This window comes from Equus przewalskii, chromosome 16 (assembly GCF_037783145.1).
Source record: "Equus przewalskii isolate Varuska chromosome 16, EquPr2, whole genome shotgun sequence".
Classification (NCBI taxonomy): Eukaryota; Metazoa; Chordata; class Mammalia; order Perissodactyla; family Equidae; genus Equus; species Equus przewalskii.
In genome coordinates, this window is record NC_091846.1 from 1,384,188 (window position 1) to 1,404,178 (window position 19,991).

General features: G+C 35.5%; 1 protein-coding gene across 6 annotated transcripts in view; it reads left to right on the plus strand.

Annotated features, from left to right (window-relative positions):
- The window catches only part of IFT88 (intraflagellar transport 88), a 135,562-nt gene that overhangs the window by 15,651 nt on the left and 99,920 nt on the right, over positions 1-19,991 (plus strand). For 4 of the 6 annotated variants that reach the window (XM_070577828.1, XM_070577831.1, XM_070577833.1 and 1 more), the window contains 9 exons: positions 141-203; positions 9,366-9,422; positions 10,566-10,619; positions 11,247-11,310; positions 12,074-12,143; positions 15,625-15,715; positions 16,930-17,034; positions 18,129-18,231; positions 19,225-19,339. In XM_070577828.1, the coding sequence (XP_070433929.1) occupies positions 141-203; positions 9,366-9,422; positions 10,566-10,619; positions 11,247-11,310; positions 12,074-12,143; positions 15,625-15,715; positions 16,930-17,034; positions 18,129-18,231; positions 19,225-19,339 (722 nt within the window). The remainder of the gene's footprint in view (positions 1-140; positions 204-9,365; positions 9,423-10,565; positions 10,620-11,246; positions 11,311-12,073; positions 12,144-15,624; positions 15,716-16,929; positions 17,035-18,128; positions 18,232-19,224; positions 19,340-19,991) is intronic. The other 2 variants (XM_070577830.1, XM_070577832.1) reach the window with 1 other exon arrangement.

The window sequence follows — 19,991 nt, forward strand, 5'->3', positions numbered from 1 at the left end:
TCCTTGAGCCCCCGACCTGGAAATCAACAGATGGGGTAAGATGAGTTATAGAGGATCATGAATACCAAACAGGAGAGGTTAAACATTTAAAAAAAAATTCTCACTTCTTGTTGAATGTTAAATTTGCCTTTTTATTTTAGGAATTGGAGAATGACACAGCTTTTCAGCAAGCTGTGAGAACTAGCCATGGTAGAAGACCTCCAGTAAGTGAAATTTTTTTATTGTGGTAAAAAACACAACATAAAATTTACCATCTTAACCATTTTTAAATGTATCCTTCACTTAGTGTTAAATATATTCTCGTTGTGAAACAGATCTTCGGAACTTTTTCGTCTTCCCAAACTGAAACTCTGTACCCATTAAACAGCGAATCCCCACTCCCCTCCCTCCAGCCCCTGGCAGCCACCCTTCTACTTTCTGTCTCTATGAATTTGACTAATTTAGATACCTCATGTAAGTGGAATCATACAGTATTTTTTTTTTTTTGTGACTGGTTTATTTCACTTAGGATAATGTTCTCAAGGTTCATCCATGTTGTAGCACGTGACAGGATTTCCTTCCTTTTTAAGGCTGAATAATATTCCGTAGGATGCGTATGTCACATTTTGTTTCATGACCTTTGGGTTGCTTCCACCTCTTGGCTGTTGTGAACAGTGCTACTATGAACATGGGTATGCAAATATCTCTTCAAGACCTGGTTTTCAATTCTTTGGACCCAGAAGTGGGATTGCTGCATCCTGTGGTATTTCTATTTTTAATTTTTTGAGGAACCTCCATACTGTTTTTTTTTTCTTTAAACTTTTTATTAAGATTGTGATAGTTTACAACTTTGTGAAATTTCAGTTATACATTATTGTTAGTCATGTTGTAGGTGCACCACTTCACCCTTTGTGCTCTCCCCCCACCCCCCCTTTCCTCTGGTAACCACCAATCAGTTCTCTTTGTCTATATGTTTAACTTCCACCTATGAGTGGAGTCATACAGAGTTCATCTTTCTCTATCTGGCTTATTTCACTTAACATAATACCCTCACGGTCTATCCATGTTGTTGTAAATGGAGCAATTTTATCCTTTTTTACGGCTGAGTAGTATTCCATTGTATATATATACCGTATCTTCTTTATCCAGTCATCATTTGATGGGCACTTAGGTTGCTTCCACATCTTAGCTATTGTAAATAATGCTGCGATGAACATAGGGGTGCTTGGGACTTTTGGAATTGCTGATTTCAAGTTCTTTGGATAGATACCAAGTAGTGGGATGGTTGGGTCATAAGGTATTTCTATTTTTAATTTTTTGGGAAATCTCCATACTGTTTTCCATAGTGGCTGCACCAGTTTGCATTCCCACCAACAGTGTATGAGGGTTCCTTTTTCTCCACCACCTCTCCAACATTTCTCACTTTTTGTTTTGGATATCTTTGCCATTCTAACCGGTATAAGGTGACATCTTAGTGTAGTTTTGATTTGCATTTCCCTGATGATTAGTGATGATGAGCATCTTTTCATGTGTCTATTGGCCATCGTATATCTTCTTTGGAGAAATGTCTGTTCATGTCCCCTGCCCATTTTTTGATCAGGTTGTTTGATTTTTTGTTGTTGAGCTGTGTGAGTTCTTTGTATATTATGGAGATTAACCCTTTGTCAGATAAATAACTTATAAATTTTTTTCCCAACTAGTGGGTTGGTTTTTGTTTCCATCCTGTTTTCCCTTGCCTTGAAGAAGCTCTTTAGTCTGATGAAATCCCATTTGTTTATTCTTTCTATGGTTTCCCTCAACTGAGGAGTTATGGTGTCCGAAAAGATCCTTTTGATACTGATGTCGAAGAGTGTACTGCCTATATTCTCTTCTTGAAGACTTATTGTTTCAGGTCTAATCTTTAGGTCTTTGATCCATTTTGAGTCTATTTTGGTGAATGGTGAAAAAGAATGGCTTTCCAGTTTTCCCAGCATCATTTGTTGAAGAGACTTTCTTTTCTCCATTGTAGGCCCTCAGCTCCTTTGTCAAGATTAGTTGTCCATAGATGTGTTGTTTTATCTCTGGGCTTTCAATTCTGTTCCATTGATCTGTGGACCTGTTTTTGTACCAGTACCATGCTGTTTTGATTACTGTAGCTTTGTAGTATGCTTTGAGGTCAGGGATTGAGATGCCTCCAGCTTTGTTCTTTTTTCTCAGGATTGCTTTAGCAATTCTGGGTCTTTTCTTGCCCTATATGAATTTTAGGATTCTTTGTTCTACTTCTGTAAAGAATGTCATTGGGATTCTGATCGAGATAGCGTTGAATCTGTAGATTGCTTTAGGTAGTAGTATGGACATTTTAGCTATGTTTATTGTTCCAATCCATGTGCATGGAATGTCTTTCCATCTCTTTATGTCGTCATCAGTTTCTTTCAGGAAAGTCTTGTAGTTTTTGTTGTATAGGTCTTTCACTTCCTTGGTTAAATTTACCCCAAGGTATTTTATTCTTTTTTGTTGCGATTGTGAATGGGATTGAGTTCTTGAGTTCTTTTTCTGTTAGTTCGTTGTTAGAGTATAGAAATGCTACTGATTTATGTATGTTGATTTTATACCCTGCTACTTTACTGTAGCTGTTGATTATTTCTAATAGTTTTCCTATGGTTTCTTTGGGGTTTTCTATATAGAAGATCATGTCGTCTGCAAACAGCGAGTTCTCCATACTGTTTTTATAGTGATTGTACCATTTTACAATCTCACTAAGGATGCACAAGAGTTCAAGTTTCTCTGTATCCTCACTAGCGCACTTGTTATTTTCTTTTTTTTTTTTTGGTAGTAGCAATTTTAATTGGTATGAAGTGATTCTCATTGTGGTTTTGATTTGCATTTCTCTGATGATTAGTGACATTGAGTATCTTTTCACACACTTGTCGGCCATTTGTATATCATCTTTGAAGAAATGTCTATTAAAGTTCTTTGCCCATTTTTTAACTGGATTATTTGATTTTTTTTTTTGTTGAGTTGTAGGTGTTCTTTATAAATTCTGGATTTTAACCCCTTATCAGATATATGATTTGCAAATATTTTCTCCCATTCCATAGGTTGCGTTTTCACTCTGTTGATTATGCCCTTATGTTGATTTATGCACAAAAGTTTTTAAGTTTGATGTAGTCCCATTTGTCAATTTTTCCTTTTGTTGCCTGGGCTTTTGGTGTCACATCCAAGAATCACTGCTAAGTCCAGTGTCATGAAACTTTTCCTCTCTGTTTTCTTCTAAGAGTTTTATAGTTTTAGATTTTAGGTTTGGACCTTTAATCCATTTTGAGTATAAGATAAGGATCTAACTTCATTTTTTTTGCATGTGGATATCTAGTTTTCCCAGCACCATTTGTTGGAGAGACTGACCTTTCCCCATTGTGTGGTCTTGGCACCCTCGATGAAGGTCATTTGACCATATACACGAGAGTTTTTTCTGTGTTCTTTATTCTAGTCTGTTGGTCTATTTAATCTGTCTTTATGCCAGTACCACAATGTTTTGATTACTGTAGCTTTGTAATAAGTTTTGAAATCAAGAAATGTGAGTCCCCCAATTTTGTTCTTCATTTTCAGAGTTGTTTTGGCTATTCCGAGTCCCTTGAGATTCCAAATAAAATTTAGGATGAATTTTTCTATTTCTTAAAAAAATGCCATTGGGATTTTGGTAAGGATTGCACTGAATCTGTAGATCGCCTTAGGTAGTATGGGCATCTTAGCAGTATTACATTTTCCAATCCATGAACATGGATATCTTTCCATTTATTTGTGTCTTCCTTAATTTCTTTCAGCAATATTTTGTAGTTTTTAGTATATCCAGTAAATGAATTTTAAAGTATTTTAGATAAGAGGATTTTTTTATTTTTTCGAGAATATAAATATCATTTATGTAAAGCATTGGAATATATTTATCTAAAGTACTATTGTTTAAAAAAATATTTCTAATTTTAAAGTTACATAAATATTGATACTTCAAAATGTTGGGGCTTAATTTACAAATTACTCCTTCCTTGATTAATGACCCTTCATTAATTCATCTTCCACCAGTAAATAAATTGATAGAGTGATTTTTCTCAGTATTGTTAAAATTTTTGTTTATGTCATGTACTGGAAAACAATATGGAGATTCCTCAAAAAATGAAATATAGAACTACCATATGATCTGCCTATTCCATTCCTGGGTATTTATCCAAAGAACATGAAAACACTAATTTTAAAAGGTAAATACACGCCTATGTTCATTGTGGCATTATTCACAATAGCCAAGACTTGGAAGCAACCTACGTGCCCATCAGTGGATGAATAGATCAAGAATAGATCAATGGAATACTACTCAGCCATAAAAAAGATGAAAACTTACCATTTGCAACAGCCTGGATGGACCTTGAAAGTATTATACTAAGTGAAGTCAGTCAGTCAGAGAAAGCCAAATACCATATGATTTCACACATGTGGAAGATTAAACAACAACAACAACAAACAAACACATATAGATACAAAGAATAGATTGGTGGTTACCCTAGGGAAAGGGGAGTGAGAGGAGGGCAAAAGGGGTAAAAGGATGCACTTACAGTGATGGATGGCAACTAGACTTTTGGTGGTGAATACGAGGTGGTCTATACAGAAGTTGAAATATGATGATGTACAGCTGAAATCTATGTAATGTTATAAACCAATGTGACGTCAATGAAAAATAAATAAATTTTTGTATATGTCATGCAAAGCATGAACATCTGCCTTCCACAGTGCATGAAATATGCCAAGCTTCTTTTGTAGTTGAAAATAAACAAGGTTAGTACTAGGTACTGCAAGTCTATTCCTAATGTTCTGTTTTTAAAACTGCCTCTCCACAGGTGCCCACTACTGTATAACAGTGGTTCTCAGTCCTCCCCGACACTCGCCCCAGGGGACCTTTAGCCTGGAGATATTTTTGGTTGTCACAACTTGGGTGAATCTAAACATTATAGAATGCACAGGACAGCCCCCACCCCCTCAATAAAGAATTTTTCAGCAAAAGGTCAATGGTGCCAATGTTGAGAAACTCTGATATAAGCAACTCCTCTGCTTTGGATGAAATGTCCTCCTGTCCTTCCCTCACTTTGTCACTTTCTCCCTTTCCTCCCTGCTGTACATGGTATTTAGCAAAAATAAATCATCAGTATTAAAGCACTTAAGATGGAAAGGATCTTGTGAGTAGTTTGCCCAGCACATTTATATAAGTTAATTTAGTGTGGTTCCCTGCAATGAGTTTAGCCAACTAAACAGTTAGAGGACATAGTTCTCCACAAGACTGTCATCACTTCTGACACCAACTGCAAGTTCAGGGGGTTCCCCAAACCACCTTCAGGTTCAATACTCTGAAAGGGCTCACAGATCTCACTGAAAGCAATTACACTCAATGGTTCATTACAAGGGAAGGATACAGGTTAAAAGCCACCAAAGGAAGACACATATAGGGCAGAGTTGGGGGGTGGTCCAAATGTGTAACTTCTGGTTGTCCTTTCCCTGTGGATTCCTGGATAGCATTAACTCCTCTTGGCAATTATGTGATGACAATACTTAGAGAGGGTTGCCAGCCAGAGAAGCCCACCTATGACTTTGGTATCTAGAGTTTTCACTGGAGCTCCATCACGTATTGTCTGCATGGCTGACCCTTAGTCGCCAGCACCTCATGGAGGTTTGGGCTGGTACCTCTGGAAGTTGGAACTGATATTATGTGTCCCAAAGCTCACATTATAAATCATGTTGTTAGATTACCTGGTGGCCAAAGCCCCTGGACAAACAAAAATATATCAGGCAGAACACTTCCGGGGCTTAGAGATCACCTCCTAGTAGCCAAGGGCAAAGCCAGACTCTCTTTAGGTAAAGTTAATTCTTGACTACACGTTCCACAACCCATTTTTGAATTTTAAGGTTACCTTTATCATGGAAAGAAAAATCCTAGGTTGAGTTCTTCTGCTAGGCTAATGACTAGACTATAAGCTTTTTGAAGAGGCAGACTGTTTTATTCATTGTTCTTTTCTTTGACTACTGTTGGTGCTTCATAAATCTTTATTGCATGACTTAGTAAATAAGTGAACAGTTTGAGTTAACAGTGATTTGAGTTATCAGACATCAGGTGATAAAGTTTCACCAGGCTGGCCCTTCAGTGATCTTTAGAAGTGACTTCAGAGATCCTCATTTTACAGATGAGGGAACTGAAGCCACGAGAGGCCAGAAGTCTCACAGCTGTCTGTACTGGGATAGAGCTTAGGTCTCTTGGCCCCCTGTTGAATGATATTTTCATCACACCCTACTTATATTAAATGGGGAAAAATTGTATAGCTTTTATATGAAAGGTACAAGGCTCACTTAAGAGGGATAAAATTCTAGCTAGCTCCAAAGGACCTTCTAATCTTAGGAAGGAAAATAAAATGGACACAGATATTATAAAGCGTCATGTAATATTGTCATACAAAAGAGTGTAAATTGGTATGGGACCACAAAGAGAGGTTATTTATCACTAGTTAGAACAATCAGAAGAGGCTGCCTTAGAAGATAAATTTACAGTTAAATGTTAAATGATGTGTGCAGTTAAGACTGACCTTGATGGGGCTGGCCCCGTGGCCGAGTGGTTAAGTTCGCGCGCTCCGCTGCAGGCGGCCCAGTGTTTCGTCGGTTCGAATCCTGGGCGCGGACATGGCACTGCTCGTCAGACCACGCTGAGGCAGCGTCCCACATGCCACAACTAGAGGAACCCACAACGAAGAATACACAACTATGTACTGGGGGGCTTTGGGAGAAAAAGGAAAAAATAAAATCTTTAAAAAAAAAAAAAATCTCCTTAAAAAAAAAAAAAAGACTGACCTTGAGATATGAGAGGAAAGGCATTGCGGGTGAGAGTGTAAGGTGAATGAAAGAAGAGACAGTGTAGGATCCAGTCTTTCTGAAGAGAGCAATCCAATGCTAAGAATAAAAAGACCCAAAAGAAACAGATTAAGTCATTAGTAAGTAGTTAAAAAGAATGATGGTCTCTTTCCTTGTGTTTGTTTTCATGGAAAAAATTGCTGAGATCTATATCCTTTCTTTTTAGCTTTTTCTAAGACCTGTTATTTGTCACTTAGGTCAACTTTGTTATGGTTTTGTTCAAGTGTTTGATATTTTTACTTATCTTTTTTGGGGGGCCTACTAGTTCTATTATTAATGAGACAGTTATGGTCAAATTTTACACTATGATTGTGGGTTTATTTCTTTTTTTTAGATTTTTGCTTTATATATTTGGAGCAAAAATATTTAAAATTGTTACATTTTCATGGTAAATTGAGCTTTTCATTGTTATGAAATGTCCTTATATCTCTAGTAATAGTTTGTCTATTTTGTCAGATGTTAGTATATTGATAGAGCTATTCAAGCTCTCTTCTGTCTAGTGTTTGTGTGATATGTCTTTCCCATCTTTTTACTTACTTTTCCATATCCATATATTTAAGATGTGTTTCTTATTAACAGCATGTAATTGAGTTCCGTTTTTTAAATACGGTCTGATAACCTTATTCTTTTAGTGAAGTATTTTAGTCCATTTACGTTTAATGAAATTACTGATTTGGTCTACCTTTATTGTCTTACTATTTGCTTTTTGCTTATTCCTGCCTCTTTTATGTTTCATTTTCTGTTTATTCTTGCCTTCTTTCGTTTGATTGTTTTTATTATTCCATTTACTCCCACTGTTATCTTGGGAGTTTACATTCTTTAGCTATTTTTTAATGTTTTCCTAAAGATTACGATACTCGTCTTTAACTTATTAGAATGTAGTATATATATTAGTATTTTACTACGTCTTGGACAATGCCAAATTTTGCCTTATCTTCAACGATTTTTTACTTCTAACATTTCTATTCCTTTTTTATAGTCTCCAGTTCTCTGCTGAAACTGTCAATCTTGTCTTTTAATTCATTGAACATATTAAGCATAGTTATGTTAAAGTTGGTGTCTGATATTTCCATTGTGTTATCCCCTTCTGGGTTTCTTTCCATTCTTTTATTTCTTTTGGCTTTTGGTTAGGTAGTCTTGCCTCCTATTTGTCTGGTTGTTTTTTATTGAAAGCTAGACATTGTAAATGAAAAATTTTAGGGATAATTTAAGGCTATATCTCTCTGCTGTCCAGTATGATAACCACTAATCACATGTAGGTATTTACATTTAAATTATTTAAAATTAAATAAAATTTGAATATTCAGGTCCTTGTTACACCAGCCACATTTCAAATGCTCAGCAGCCACATGTGGCTAGCAGCTATCTTATCAGACAGGGCAGCTGCAGAAAAGTTCTATTGGATAGCACAGCTCTAGGTGATTTCATCTTTTACTAGAGAGAATTTGCTTTTGCTTGTGGCCCTAGAGGCACTGGGAATCCTGGACCACCTTGATCCAGTTGAGTTTGAGTTGATTGTAAATTGGACTTCAGTCCTTATGAGGACTGGTATACCTCTACTTTACTTTTCAGTCTTAGAGTGTAGCCTTTTGAGATCACAATCCAAAGCCTGGGGGATTACCAGTGCTGCCACCTTGGCAGGTCCCCAACTCCAGTGTTTCTCTCTTAAGACCTGTGAGTCTGTAAAAAGCTATGTTCAGCTTCTCAGCCATGCCTTTGGGATTAACAGATGCCTCTAGGAGAAAAGCAGGCCCAAATGCAGGCTCACCTCTCTAGCCTTCCCTTTTCCTTATCTTGAGACCTTGTAATTCTTCACTGCCTGCATGGTTCTCTCATGTGACCAGACTGAGTTTTTACAAAAATAATTTTGTCCCTAGCTTTTTTAGTGGTTCTTAGTGATAAAGTTGTTTAAAATAGTAGTCTATCATAGCCAGAAGTAGAACTCTTCTACTAATGATGTTTTAATTAAATATTTCAAACAAATATGCCTAATAACTAACATGTTTAGGACATTTTCATCTACATGGTCCTGTTTGATTCCAACTACAAATATGTGATCAGCATACTTTGTATCCTTATTTCAAAGATGAGAAAATTTAAGGTCAAAGAGATAAAATAAACACAGCTAGTAGAGGGCACACTGAGATTCAAACCCAGATTCTCTGACTCCAGATCCTAGTGGATGGCAGTAATAAATACGCGTAATGAAGGATAGATGCAACCATGAAAAGCTAATCTTTCTTATTGGCATCTCAGGTCATTCTGAAGTCCCTTTTCTACTTTAAAATTAATTATAGAATAAATCCTTTTCTCAATACTTAAAATATCTGAGCTCCTTAATATTTAGGGTAATGTAAAAGAAATTATCCTAAATATTATATAAATATGTCTCTCTTTTCTATTTCTTTTCTACTTTTCTATTATATAGCTTAATCTGGATTCTATTAACTATGTTTTTTTTCCTCCCCAAGATAACTGCTAAAATACCAAGCACAGCAGTTACTAGACCTGTAGCTACTGGATATGGGGTAGGTTTTCTTAAGCTGAAGATATTAAGATGCTTTTTCTCATACATGAGTTCACTTTAGGCAATTCTGCATAACTTTGGCTGTCTTTCAGTCCATGACCCAGATATATTTTCTATTTTGGGTAGTTATGAACATTATAAAAGTGTAATTTGATTAATAACTTTGAATATTCTAGTCATTTTGATTGTAAATATATCAGAAAATATTACCCCTTTATTGGTAAACCTCGTGTTTGTTAATTGACTTCTTTTCATTTTCTGTATAATATAACCAAGTCTCATGTGTATTCCATTCATATATTTTGTGTGAAGTTATATGTTATATAAATGTAACAATGTGTATAATTTTAAAAGTTACTAACTAATACATGAAAAAATAAAATTTAAGAAAAATTTCAGAGGCATGTATTTGGGTCTTTTATTTGAGATCATTGGAGGAAAGATGCTATATAAAAATCCATAGAGGAAAATCTTCTAAACTTTGCTCAAATTTGGATGTTTTAACTTACATGAAATAATAGAAGAATGGGAGAAAGATGGAAGAATGAAGTAGAATAGCTTTTTCTAGTCCTTATGATCATATTTCTTAGGGGTCGGAAAAATGGTTTCAGAACCTGGAGGTCCAGGGCACTTGCCTTCATGCTCACCCCACATGTGAATGAAGAAAGTAGCCTCATATGTAATCTAACTGTGTGTCTTGTGAAACATGCTGTTATTAATCAGCCCAAGCGTGTACTACTCATGGGTTTGATTTTTGGTGATGTTTCAGAATAGGAGACAGCAGACTTTTTCTGTGAAGGGCCAGACAGTTTAGGGATTGCAGGTCAGATAGTCCCTGCTGCAGCTGCCCAACCCTGCATTTGCAGTGCAGTCAGCCGGAGACAGTGTGCAGACAAATGAGATGTGGCTGTGTTTCAATACGACTTTATTTACAAAGGCTGAGGGTTGTGGTTTGCTGACACCTCTTTTAGAGTTTTATAGTTTGATCCTATATGCTGAGGGGATAAATGGAAACAATTATGTTAGGTTTACTTGCCAGTAGAATGAAGAAAAAAAGTTTTGAAGAAAACTTTTGTAACTTGGTTTATAAAATTAAATGTAGATGTTTTTTAGAATCATTTTAACTTAGTTTTCTGTTTACTAGTCCAAGACATCCCTGGCATCATCAATGGGAAGACCAATGACAGGGACTCTTCAGGTATCTCTGTCATGGGGTTGTTCATCTTGGCTCTCTCTTGTGACTTCGAATATTACCAAAGTTTTTTTTTCTTTATTATATTATCTTAAAACGTTGAACATATTACTTACATAATGACCCTGATTCTTTAAGTCATGGGCTACAGGTTGGATTGTTCTAAATATTTGGAGGCAGAGTCTCTTTGGATTTGTTTACTCGGGTCTCAAATGAAATCCCATTGAGTAGTGGACATGGGGCTGACACTTTGCTTGTGTGGTGTACTCTGGGGCCCATTTTTCCTGTGCTATCATTTACAGAAATTTCTGTGGGTTCTCTCGTAGGCACATAGGAGACCAACGGAAAGTAGGAAAGCAGCTAGCTAACAAGCTATATATAAAAATCCATTAGTTTTTTTTTTCAAACTGACAGTAAGCCCAGTTAGATCAAGGAACTGAAATTTTATAGGGGAAAGGGAAAGTAGAGACAGGATTGACATAGGAGGAGGCAGAAGTAAGGAATAAGCAGATAGTGATTAAAAATAAGCGCTAAAAATTAGAGCTGTATTAAGATATGTGTCATGTACAGAACTGTAAATAAGAGGTAGATGTTATTTAAGAACACTTTTTAAATGATTCTTATTCTTTTAAGGATGGAGTTGCTAGACCTATGACAGCAGTGAGAGCAGCTGGTTTTACGAAAGCAGCTTTGAGAGGTTTGTTATGTTATCATTACTAGTAATTTCTTTCAGATCTTTTCATCTTTTTACTGTTTTTGTATGTGTAAATATTATTACCAGTTAAAATAAAATCTAACATGCCATTGATTATAAGATGTGCCATTATTTTAGGTACATTAAGAAAGGAAAGGGGTGATGAAAATGATCTGCATCTCAGTTGGGGTGATAGTTGTACGGGCATGCAATCTCTCAAAATGTACTGACTTGTACATTAAAAATGTGTGCATTTTATTTTATGTAATTATGGCTCAATTTAAAAAATTAAAGGTGAAAATAATATTTACATATATAAGTTTACATATATGTAAATTACATATATGTAAATTTTACATATAATAGTTTTAAAATAAAATTATGACAAAAATTAATGTTTATTAAACCAATGAGGAAAATTAAAAAGCCAGTACCAGGTTATTACTGACGTGATTGATAATTTAGAGTTCATAATAGGGATAGATTACCGTGGGAGGAAGTAAATACTAGTAGACAGTATCTCATTTTTGTTTTTACATGTTAACACATGAGTTTTGTTTACATAGATTTATGTATGTTAAAAATCTTACTAATTTCTTGATATATGAAATTTTTGTCTAGATATAATAAATGTCCTTCCCATTTTATAAATAAGGAATCTAAGCCATTTTATAAATAGGTAAATTAAGTAAGTTGTGCAATGTTTCATTTTTCTTCAATTATGCTGCATCGCAAATTAAATGCGCACTCTTGAATTGTGTCTCAGGCTCTGCGTTTGACCCCCTTGGTCAGTCAAGAGGCCCTGCTCCTCCTCTGGAAGCCAAAAACGAAGATAGGTATGCAAGTCCTGAGGCTGTTGTTTTGTTGTTGTTGTTGCATGTTTTGTATTTTTATTTTACAAATATATAATTCTTAAGTATTTTAAAAGTTTGTGTCAGCAGGATAGTAATCAAAACATCATCCTTAGTTCTTGAAACTAGCAAAAGAATCAAGTCTAAGAAAAACAGCTATGTGTGTTCTGTAAAGTTTTATTATAATATTATTTGGCTTGAAGATATGTCTAATTTTTATGAGCACCAGTATTCTCTTGAAGGCCAAATGGGATTGTAAATGGAGTAAGATGTGCTTATTTTAAAAGGACATTTCAAAGAAAAGATTTAAGAGAACAAATAAAAGGTTAGTTATCTTATCAATATTGAGGGGGGCCGACCCCATGCCCGAGTGGTTAGGTTCACACGCTCTGCTTTGATGGCCCAGGGTTTCACCGGTTTGAGTCCTGGGTGTGGACATGGCACTGCTCATCAGGCCATGTTGAGGTGGCGTCCCACATGCCACAACTAGAAGGACCCACAACTAAAAATACACAACTATATACCAGGGGACTTTGGGGAAAAAAAGGAAAAAAATAAAATCTTTAAAAAGAAAAATATTGAGAAATTTAATTTTTTTATAGAATTAACTTACTTTTGTGCAAGTGGCTACAGAGTAGCCAAAAAGCTGTGGTATAAATTCAGCTGTATACATGTACTGATACCTGAGTACCACTGATGTACACATTTTACAAATAGTAATAGAAGCCAGTGTTTCCAAGTACTCACTGTGTGCCAAGCACTATGCAAGTGCTGTAAATAAATGAAGACTGAGCTGTTTTTATCATTAGTTCATAGCGAGAGAAAGTAAAGCACGGAGATCTTGGTAACACAATAAATGGCAGGACTAAGATTTGACCCAGGTTGTCTCTTCCAGAGCTTATGCTATTAACCAGTATGTTTTATTTTGCTTCTATATAATAGATGTTTTTAAAATTGTAATTCTTAAAACCCAGTATTTGGGCTGTTGTATAAATTACATAGTTTCCCTTTTTTGCCAACAAGGAACTTCTATAGAAAATCGGATTACTTTGTATCCTAGTTAATGGCAGCATGTTTGCTAATAAAAGTATGTTATTTTACTTAAATATTATGTCATTTAGGATCATTTCACTTGCTAACAACACAAGACTCATCAGAAAAACAGACACACAACAAGAACATTTATTATATTATATAATGGGAAATCTGAAGGAAGGGCTGTTCTAGGGATGGTTAATTTAACTGCTCAGTAACATCATCCCTGGTTCAGCTTCTCTTTGATTCTCTTGGTTTTTCTCGAAAGCTGCCCCATCCTTATGCTCCCAAGGGAGCCATGAGAGTTCAAAACCTCTAAGTAGTTGATAAAACCTAGAGTCAGAAAGTTCTCAGTCTTAGGTCCCTTTTATTTTTATTTATTTTTAATTTTTTTGGTGAGGAAGATTGGCCCTGAGCGAACATCTGTGCCAGTCTTCCTCTATTTTGTATGTGGTATTGTCACAGCATGGCTTGATGAGCAGGGTGTAGGTCTGCACCCAGGATTTGAACCAGTGAACCCCAGGCTCCCAGGCTGCCAAAGCGGAGCACGTCAACTTAACCACTGCTCCACCGGCAGCTTACCTAGGTCCCTTTTATTTTACTTTTTATTTATTTATTTATGTATTTATTTATTTTTGGGGAAGACTGGCCCTGAGCTAACATCCATGCCCATCTTCCTCTACTTTATATGTGGGACGCCTACCACAGCATGGCATGCCAAGCAGTGCCATGTCCTGGTGAACCCCAGGCCGCCAAAGCAGAATGTATGCACTTAACCGCTGCACCACTGGGCCGGCCCCTCTCCTCGATTGCTTTTAAAAAGTCAAGAAAATCTTTCCAGGTACCTTCTACCCCGAGCAGGTGTGTCTTCTTTCCTCATTGGCCAGAAATGCTTCACAATCCTATGACTGAACCAAACATTTGGCAAGAGAATGAGACTCTTGACTATCTTAGATTTTGCATGCAAGGAAGAAGGATAGGTAGGTATCCAACAGTGTTTTCATATAGAGTTCATTTTTCTGGCATTTGGTAGGGACAAGATAGTTACTTTGAGTATCTTCATAGAGTTTTCTTACAGATTTTTATCTTTAAAATTTTATATTTTAGGTTTAATAATAACAATCTGTAAGCAACATTTAAAGACATTTATTAGAGTGTTTCAGATAACTAGAAAACAGAATTCTGTACTTCGTTGTAACCTTTATAAAACTACCATCTATTATTATGCTCATTGCTCAGTTAGAATTTTGTGGATTTTTATAAGCTAATAAAATTTGTATCCCATCTGACTAAATTGGTAGTCAGGTTCCACCAAAGAATATGATTCTATAGACAAATCTATACTATTAAATTTATTCCTGTATTCTTTTAAAAAATCCATTTATAGAGGCCATCCCCATGGCCAAGTGGTTAGGTTTCTGCCCTCTGCTTCAGTGGCCCAGGGTTTCACCAGTTCGGATCCTGGGCACGGACATGGCACCGCTCATCAGGCCATGCTGAGGCGGCATCCCACATGCCATAACTAGAAGGACCCACAACTAAAATATACAACTATGTACTGGGGGGCTTTGGGGAGAAGAAGGAAAAATAAAAAAATTTTAAAAATTAAATAAAAGTATTTTTAAAAATCCATTTATAGAGAATTAAGAGAACTGTGTATTCTGATACGTTTGTAGTAAAATTTTATTTAGGCACCAATGTACATTCAGAGTACTGTGGTATTTTGCTGGAAGAATGTGGTAACAAAACAACATCAGTGTTACTTTTGAAATGAGACTGATTTGGGAATACTCCATTTGTTACTAATGGAATCAGGATTTTTAAACTTCTTTGTCTTGTTAGGAATCTTCTCCAGAGTACCTATCTGGTAGTAAATAATAATGTCTTATCTCTTTTTGGAGGGACTTCAGTTTTCCTAACCATAGGATAAAGTTTTCCTTTGCCATAGGATCTGAAAAACGATCTGCCTTCTTTTGGGGATGATAATATAACAGTGTGGATCCTAGAGCTACCTGACTGGGATTTAGATCCTGGCTCTGTACCTTACTAGCTGAATAATCTCGAGCATAATCCTTCACTTCCTAAACCTGTTTCCCTATCAGTAAAATGAGAATAATGATAGCACTTGTATCAGTTGTTATTATGAGGATTAAATGCCATAATTAAGGTAAAGCATTTAGATCAGTATTAAATGATACTTGGGCTAAATAAATTTTAGGTATGTTTACTATTATTATGAACAATTATTTAATGTAATTATTAAAAACAGTAGTACGTTTGCTCTTTAATGGCTTTTATACATTTATCTTATCTGTGACCTATTCTTAAGGTTTAAAAGCACGTAATGGGTGATGCTAAAAGTAAATTAGATTTTGGTATAATTATTAGTGGTTGAATGATTCAAAGTACACTTACTTTTTTTCTTTAATAGCCCAGAAGAAAAGATTAGACAATTAGAGAAGAAAGTAAATGAGTTGGTAGAAGAAAGCTGTGTTGCCAACGGTTGTGGAGACTTAAAACTGGTAAGTTCATAAACTAATAGAATTCAAGGTTATGAAGTGTGTGTTATATGTGTGTGTCTGCCTTAATATATGCATACTTACAAGCATATGTATAGTTAAATATTTTTGTTTTGCTATTGACTGGCCATATGTTTTCACTGAAGCAATTATTTTGAGAACCTGCAATTGTAACTGTGCTTCATAAGCTCTGATGTCAAAACATTTGGCTGCTTTTACACTGTTTGATGTTGGACGTTTCAGTAGGGAAGAAGATTCTAATGTCGTGGTTGATTGAATTGTGCAGCCTGGTGGGCTATGGATGAGACTCAGAGCCTGCTGAGAGGCATAGCTTCCTTGATCCACACAGTACCAAGGGCTGTTTTCTTATTTAAGCCTCACTACCCTAAAATATATTTTCTTAAGTAAACTGTAGAGTCGTGGTTTGCTTTTTAGGAATCCAACTCTGTTTTGTTATTATTATTATTAAATCTTTTTTCTTAATTTTCTTTGTTCATGTTACTTTGTCATACCATATGAATATAATTTCTGTGACATAATTGTCAGATTAATGAATACCATTAGAATGAATTATTCAGTATAAAAAGCTACTTTTATATCTCATAGAACTGGCGCTTTTTTATCTTGTCCTAAAAAAAAAAATCCCATGTTGAATTAATCAGTCTGTAAAACTGATTAGTTTCTCAGTGGAAATAACAAAAGGTTCTTGGCATCCTGAGTAGGATGTGAGACCAAACTAAGCATCAGTTGTAAGACAGTGTAGCAGTTATCCTTTGACTTGTCTGTATTTTGAGCATCCCAGAAACCAAACAAATCCATCAGGTTTCTGTCTCACGAAAAGGAATTAAAATACCTAAAGATTCAGGAGTTACAAGGAAAAAAGAAGTAAATAGGTATGGTCAGTCCTAAAAGGTGGTGGAAGGTCTGGTGATGAAGAAACTTGACTTGGGGCAATATACTGGACAGTTTCTTCCTTGTACTTTCTCTCCTTTCCCAGGAAAACACATGAGGTTTTTATGATGGTGAGCTCCAGTTTAAACAAATACTCTGGGCTCTTTTGTGTTCAAGGGGAGTTGATGGTAAGAGTCCTGCAGGGCATCCTAGGAATCCAAGGGTGGATAACGTGTCCAACCAAGCATCATGCAGATAGCTCCCAAATGCATAACGTGCTCATAATTAATGCTCAAGGAGTTTACCAAGTATAAACTTGATTTCAGGCCTTAGAAAAGGCAAAAGATGCAGGAAGAAAAGAAAGAGTCTTGGTGAGACAACGAGAACAAGTTACAACTCCAGAAAATATCAATTTGGATTTAACTTATTCAGTAAGTATGAAATTGCTGTTGGCTAAAATTGTTTTGGCTAGGATTTGTAGATTCCAGAAGTCTTTTTTCTTTTTTCGTTTATTTTTTAAATCTCATTGGACCTCAGGTGCCCAGAATTAGATTAATAATAATCTTGAGTTCATGAGACACTCTCTTCTTTGGTCCGTGCAAAGTTTTTTTGTTTTTTGTTTTATTTAGTTAAGTTGTTTTTAATCACTTACTAAGTACTCACAAACCCACCATCCAGTGACTCTTATTTCTTGAAGATTGCTAATATTTATGCTCTGTTCTGTGTGGTTACTTTAATGAGATTCTAATGTGGACTTTCTCGTCTGCGATTTTCAAGAACTTCACACTAGGCAAATAAAGCAGTTTTCTGTGAGGGTAGGGGGGAAAAAAGCTAACTAATTTCTAACAAAATTTTCTTACTTCTTGAAAGACACTTCCTTGATGCTTATACTGCTGTTAAAAGGGTGTATTTTCAGTGGGCAAAGTCTTCATATGCCAAACAAATGGAAAAAAGGATATTTGAGACTTTGATTAATAAGAATTTTTAGATTTTACTATTTATAACTAATATTTTTAAATTCCATGGACTCTTTAGATTAGGGAATAATTTATGATCATTTTTTTACCTTGAAGAAGATAATTTACTGTACCTTAATGACTTAAATTATATTTTTGCATATAGAGAAATACTATACAAATTAAAGTTTAAGATATTTCCACATGATGTTTAATTTATGAAGAGAATTTGGTCCACTGTCTTGCTTATTCCTGTTATCACTAGCAACATTAACAATACACGTTTATTCTTTGTAGGTCTTCCTAGATTAACGGATGGCAAATACTGCCTAAATTAGAAAGAACACATAGAAAATTAAGGTGAAATTTAGAGGACAGCTCTACTTGGCTCAGTGCTCTGTTTCATTTGGAATGCAAGACATTTCTCTGTATACTTCATTTCCTAAGTGGCTTGGTGTCTTGAGATAAGCAGCTAACTTTGTTATAGGATTTTAATCTCTAGAAAGATTATAGGCATAAGGGGCCTAAAATGGTCATTTTTTGTCTTTTTGCAATATTTTTCTCCGTAGGTTCTTTTCAACTTGGCCAGTCAGTATTCAGCTAATGAAATGTATGCTGAAGCACTAAACACGTATCAAGTTATAGTGAAAAATAAGATGTTTAGCAATGCAGGTATGTGTGTATAGTCAGTTTTTCCAATAAGTCTAGTTCTTTTGTAGTGTTAATTTACATTTCCCCACCTTATGCTTCCTTATAATGAAATGATCTACTTTTTAAAAAAAATTTTTTTAATTTTTATTTTTCCTTCTTCTCTCCAAAGCCCCCCAGTACATAGTTATGTGTATTCTAGTTATGCATGCTTCTAGTTGTGGCATTTGGGACCCTGCCTCAGCATGGCCTGATGAGCGGTGCCACGTCTGCGCCCAGGATCCGAACCGGCGAAACCCTGGGCTGCCGAAGCAGAGTGCAAGAACTTATCCACTCGGCCACAGGGCCGGCCCCTGAAATGATCTATTCTTTAAACAAATTTGTATTTATATAGATGTGTCCTGCTTAAACATACTATTTATATGAAAATTCACGCAAATACTAATGAAGAAATATGGTTGATGTGAGGTATATTACCTAATAGTGAACAAAAAATGTATTCTGTCATCACAAGTGAAATGAGCCGTGGGAACCCCTTTGAACATGCTTTCCCCTCTGTAATTTATCCCCAAGAGACCATAGTTTATATTTAGCATTTATACTGTGTAGTTTTTTGGTAGCAGTATTAAAGTTTATCAGAATATTTTCTTTGATGTCATATTAAAATGTGTGTGGCATTACTGAGTCTAATTTTAAAATCCCTTGTTTTTCTTAGAAGAACACAACTCCAGTTTTATAAATTGTTTAAAATCGTAAATTAATTAAAATTGTTTAAGTTGTGAATTAGTTGTTTTCTAGCCATATTTTCAGGAATCCGTCTATCTTGTTACATTTCCTCACAGAAGATTAGTGTGCAGATACATGAAAACAGTATAACTGTTTTAAAGTGAGAATTTTAGGTAGTATCTGAAGCTTCAAACTTGGAAAAAAGCTTCAAAGGATATGAATTAAGGTCATCTAAAATATATAGAAAAAGTGAAAAAATAGAATGTTAAATTCATTAATTTCTTTCATTAGGAAGATTGAAAGTGAATATGGGAAATATTTATTTAAAGCAAAGAAATTATTCCAAAGCCATTAAATTCTACCGAATGGCATTAGATCAAATTCCAAGTGTCCATAAAGAAATGAGGTAAGTTTACATAATGATAACTTTGTAAAATTTGTGTTATTTTTCAGAAACAAGATAACTCTTCTGACCTGTTGTTAGGAGATTGAACATTTTGAGGTGTTTGTACATGAGAAGTGTTAGATTTATGTTATATCTTTAGTGTTTTGGTCTATTTTCCTTATAACTGCTTGCACACATTTGTTTAATGACAAGTTAAGGGTTAAAAACATAATAACTGATCAGTTAACGTAAAACTAAGCTAATTGGCCTATGTAGGGTATAACCCTGCAGGCCATTAACACCAAATACAACTTATTGCCAACACAAAATCAAAACAACAGTCTTTTAGAACATACCAGAATCTGGAAAGCAAGGCTAGAAATTAAGACCCTCGTTCTTGTTATAGATTGAGAGTAAAATAGTGAAAGGGAGGGGCCAGCCCAGTGGCTCAGCAGTTAAGTGCACATGTTCCACTTCGGCGGCCGAAGGTTCCCTGGTTTGGATCCCGGGTGCAGACATGGCACCGCTTGGCAAGCCATGCTTTGGTAGGCATCCCACATATAAAGTAGGGGAAGATGGGCACGGATGTTAGCTCAGGGACAGTCTTCCTCAGTAAAAAGAGGAAAATTGGCAGCAGATGTTAGCTCAGGGCTAATCTTCCTTAAAAGAGGAA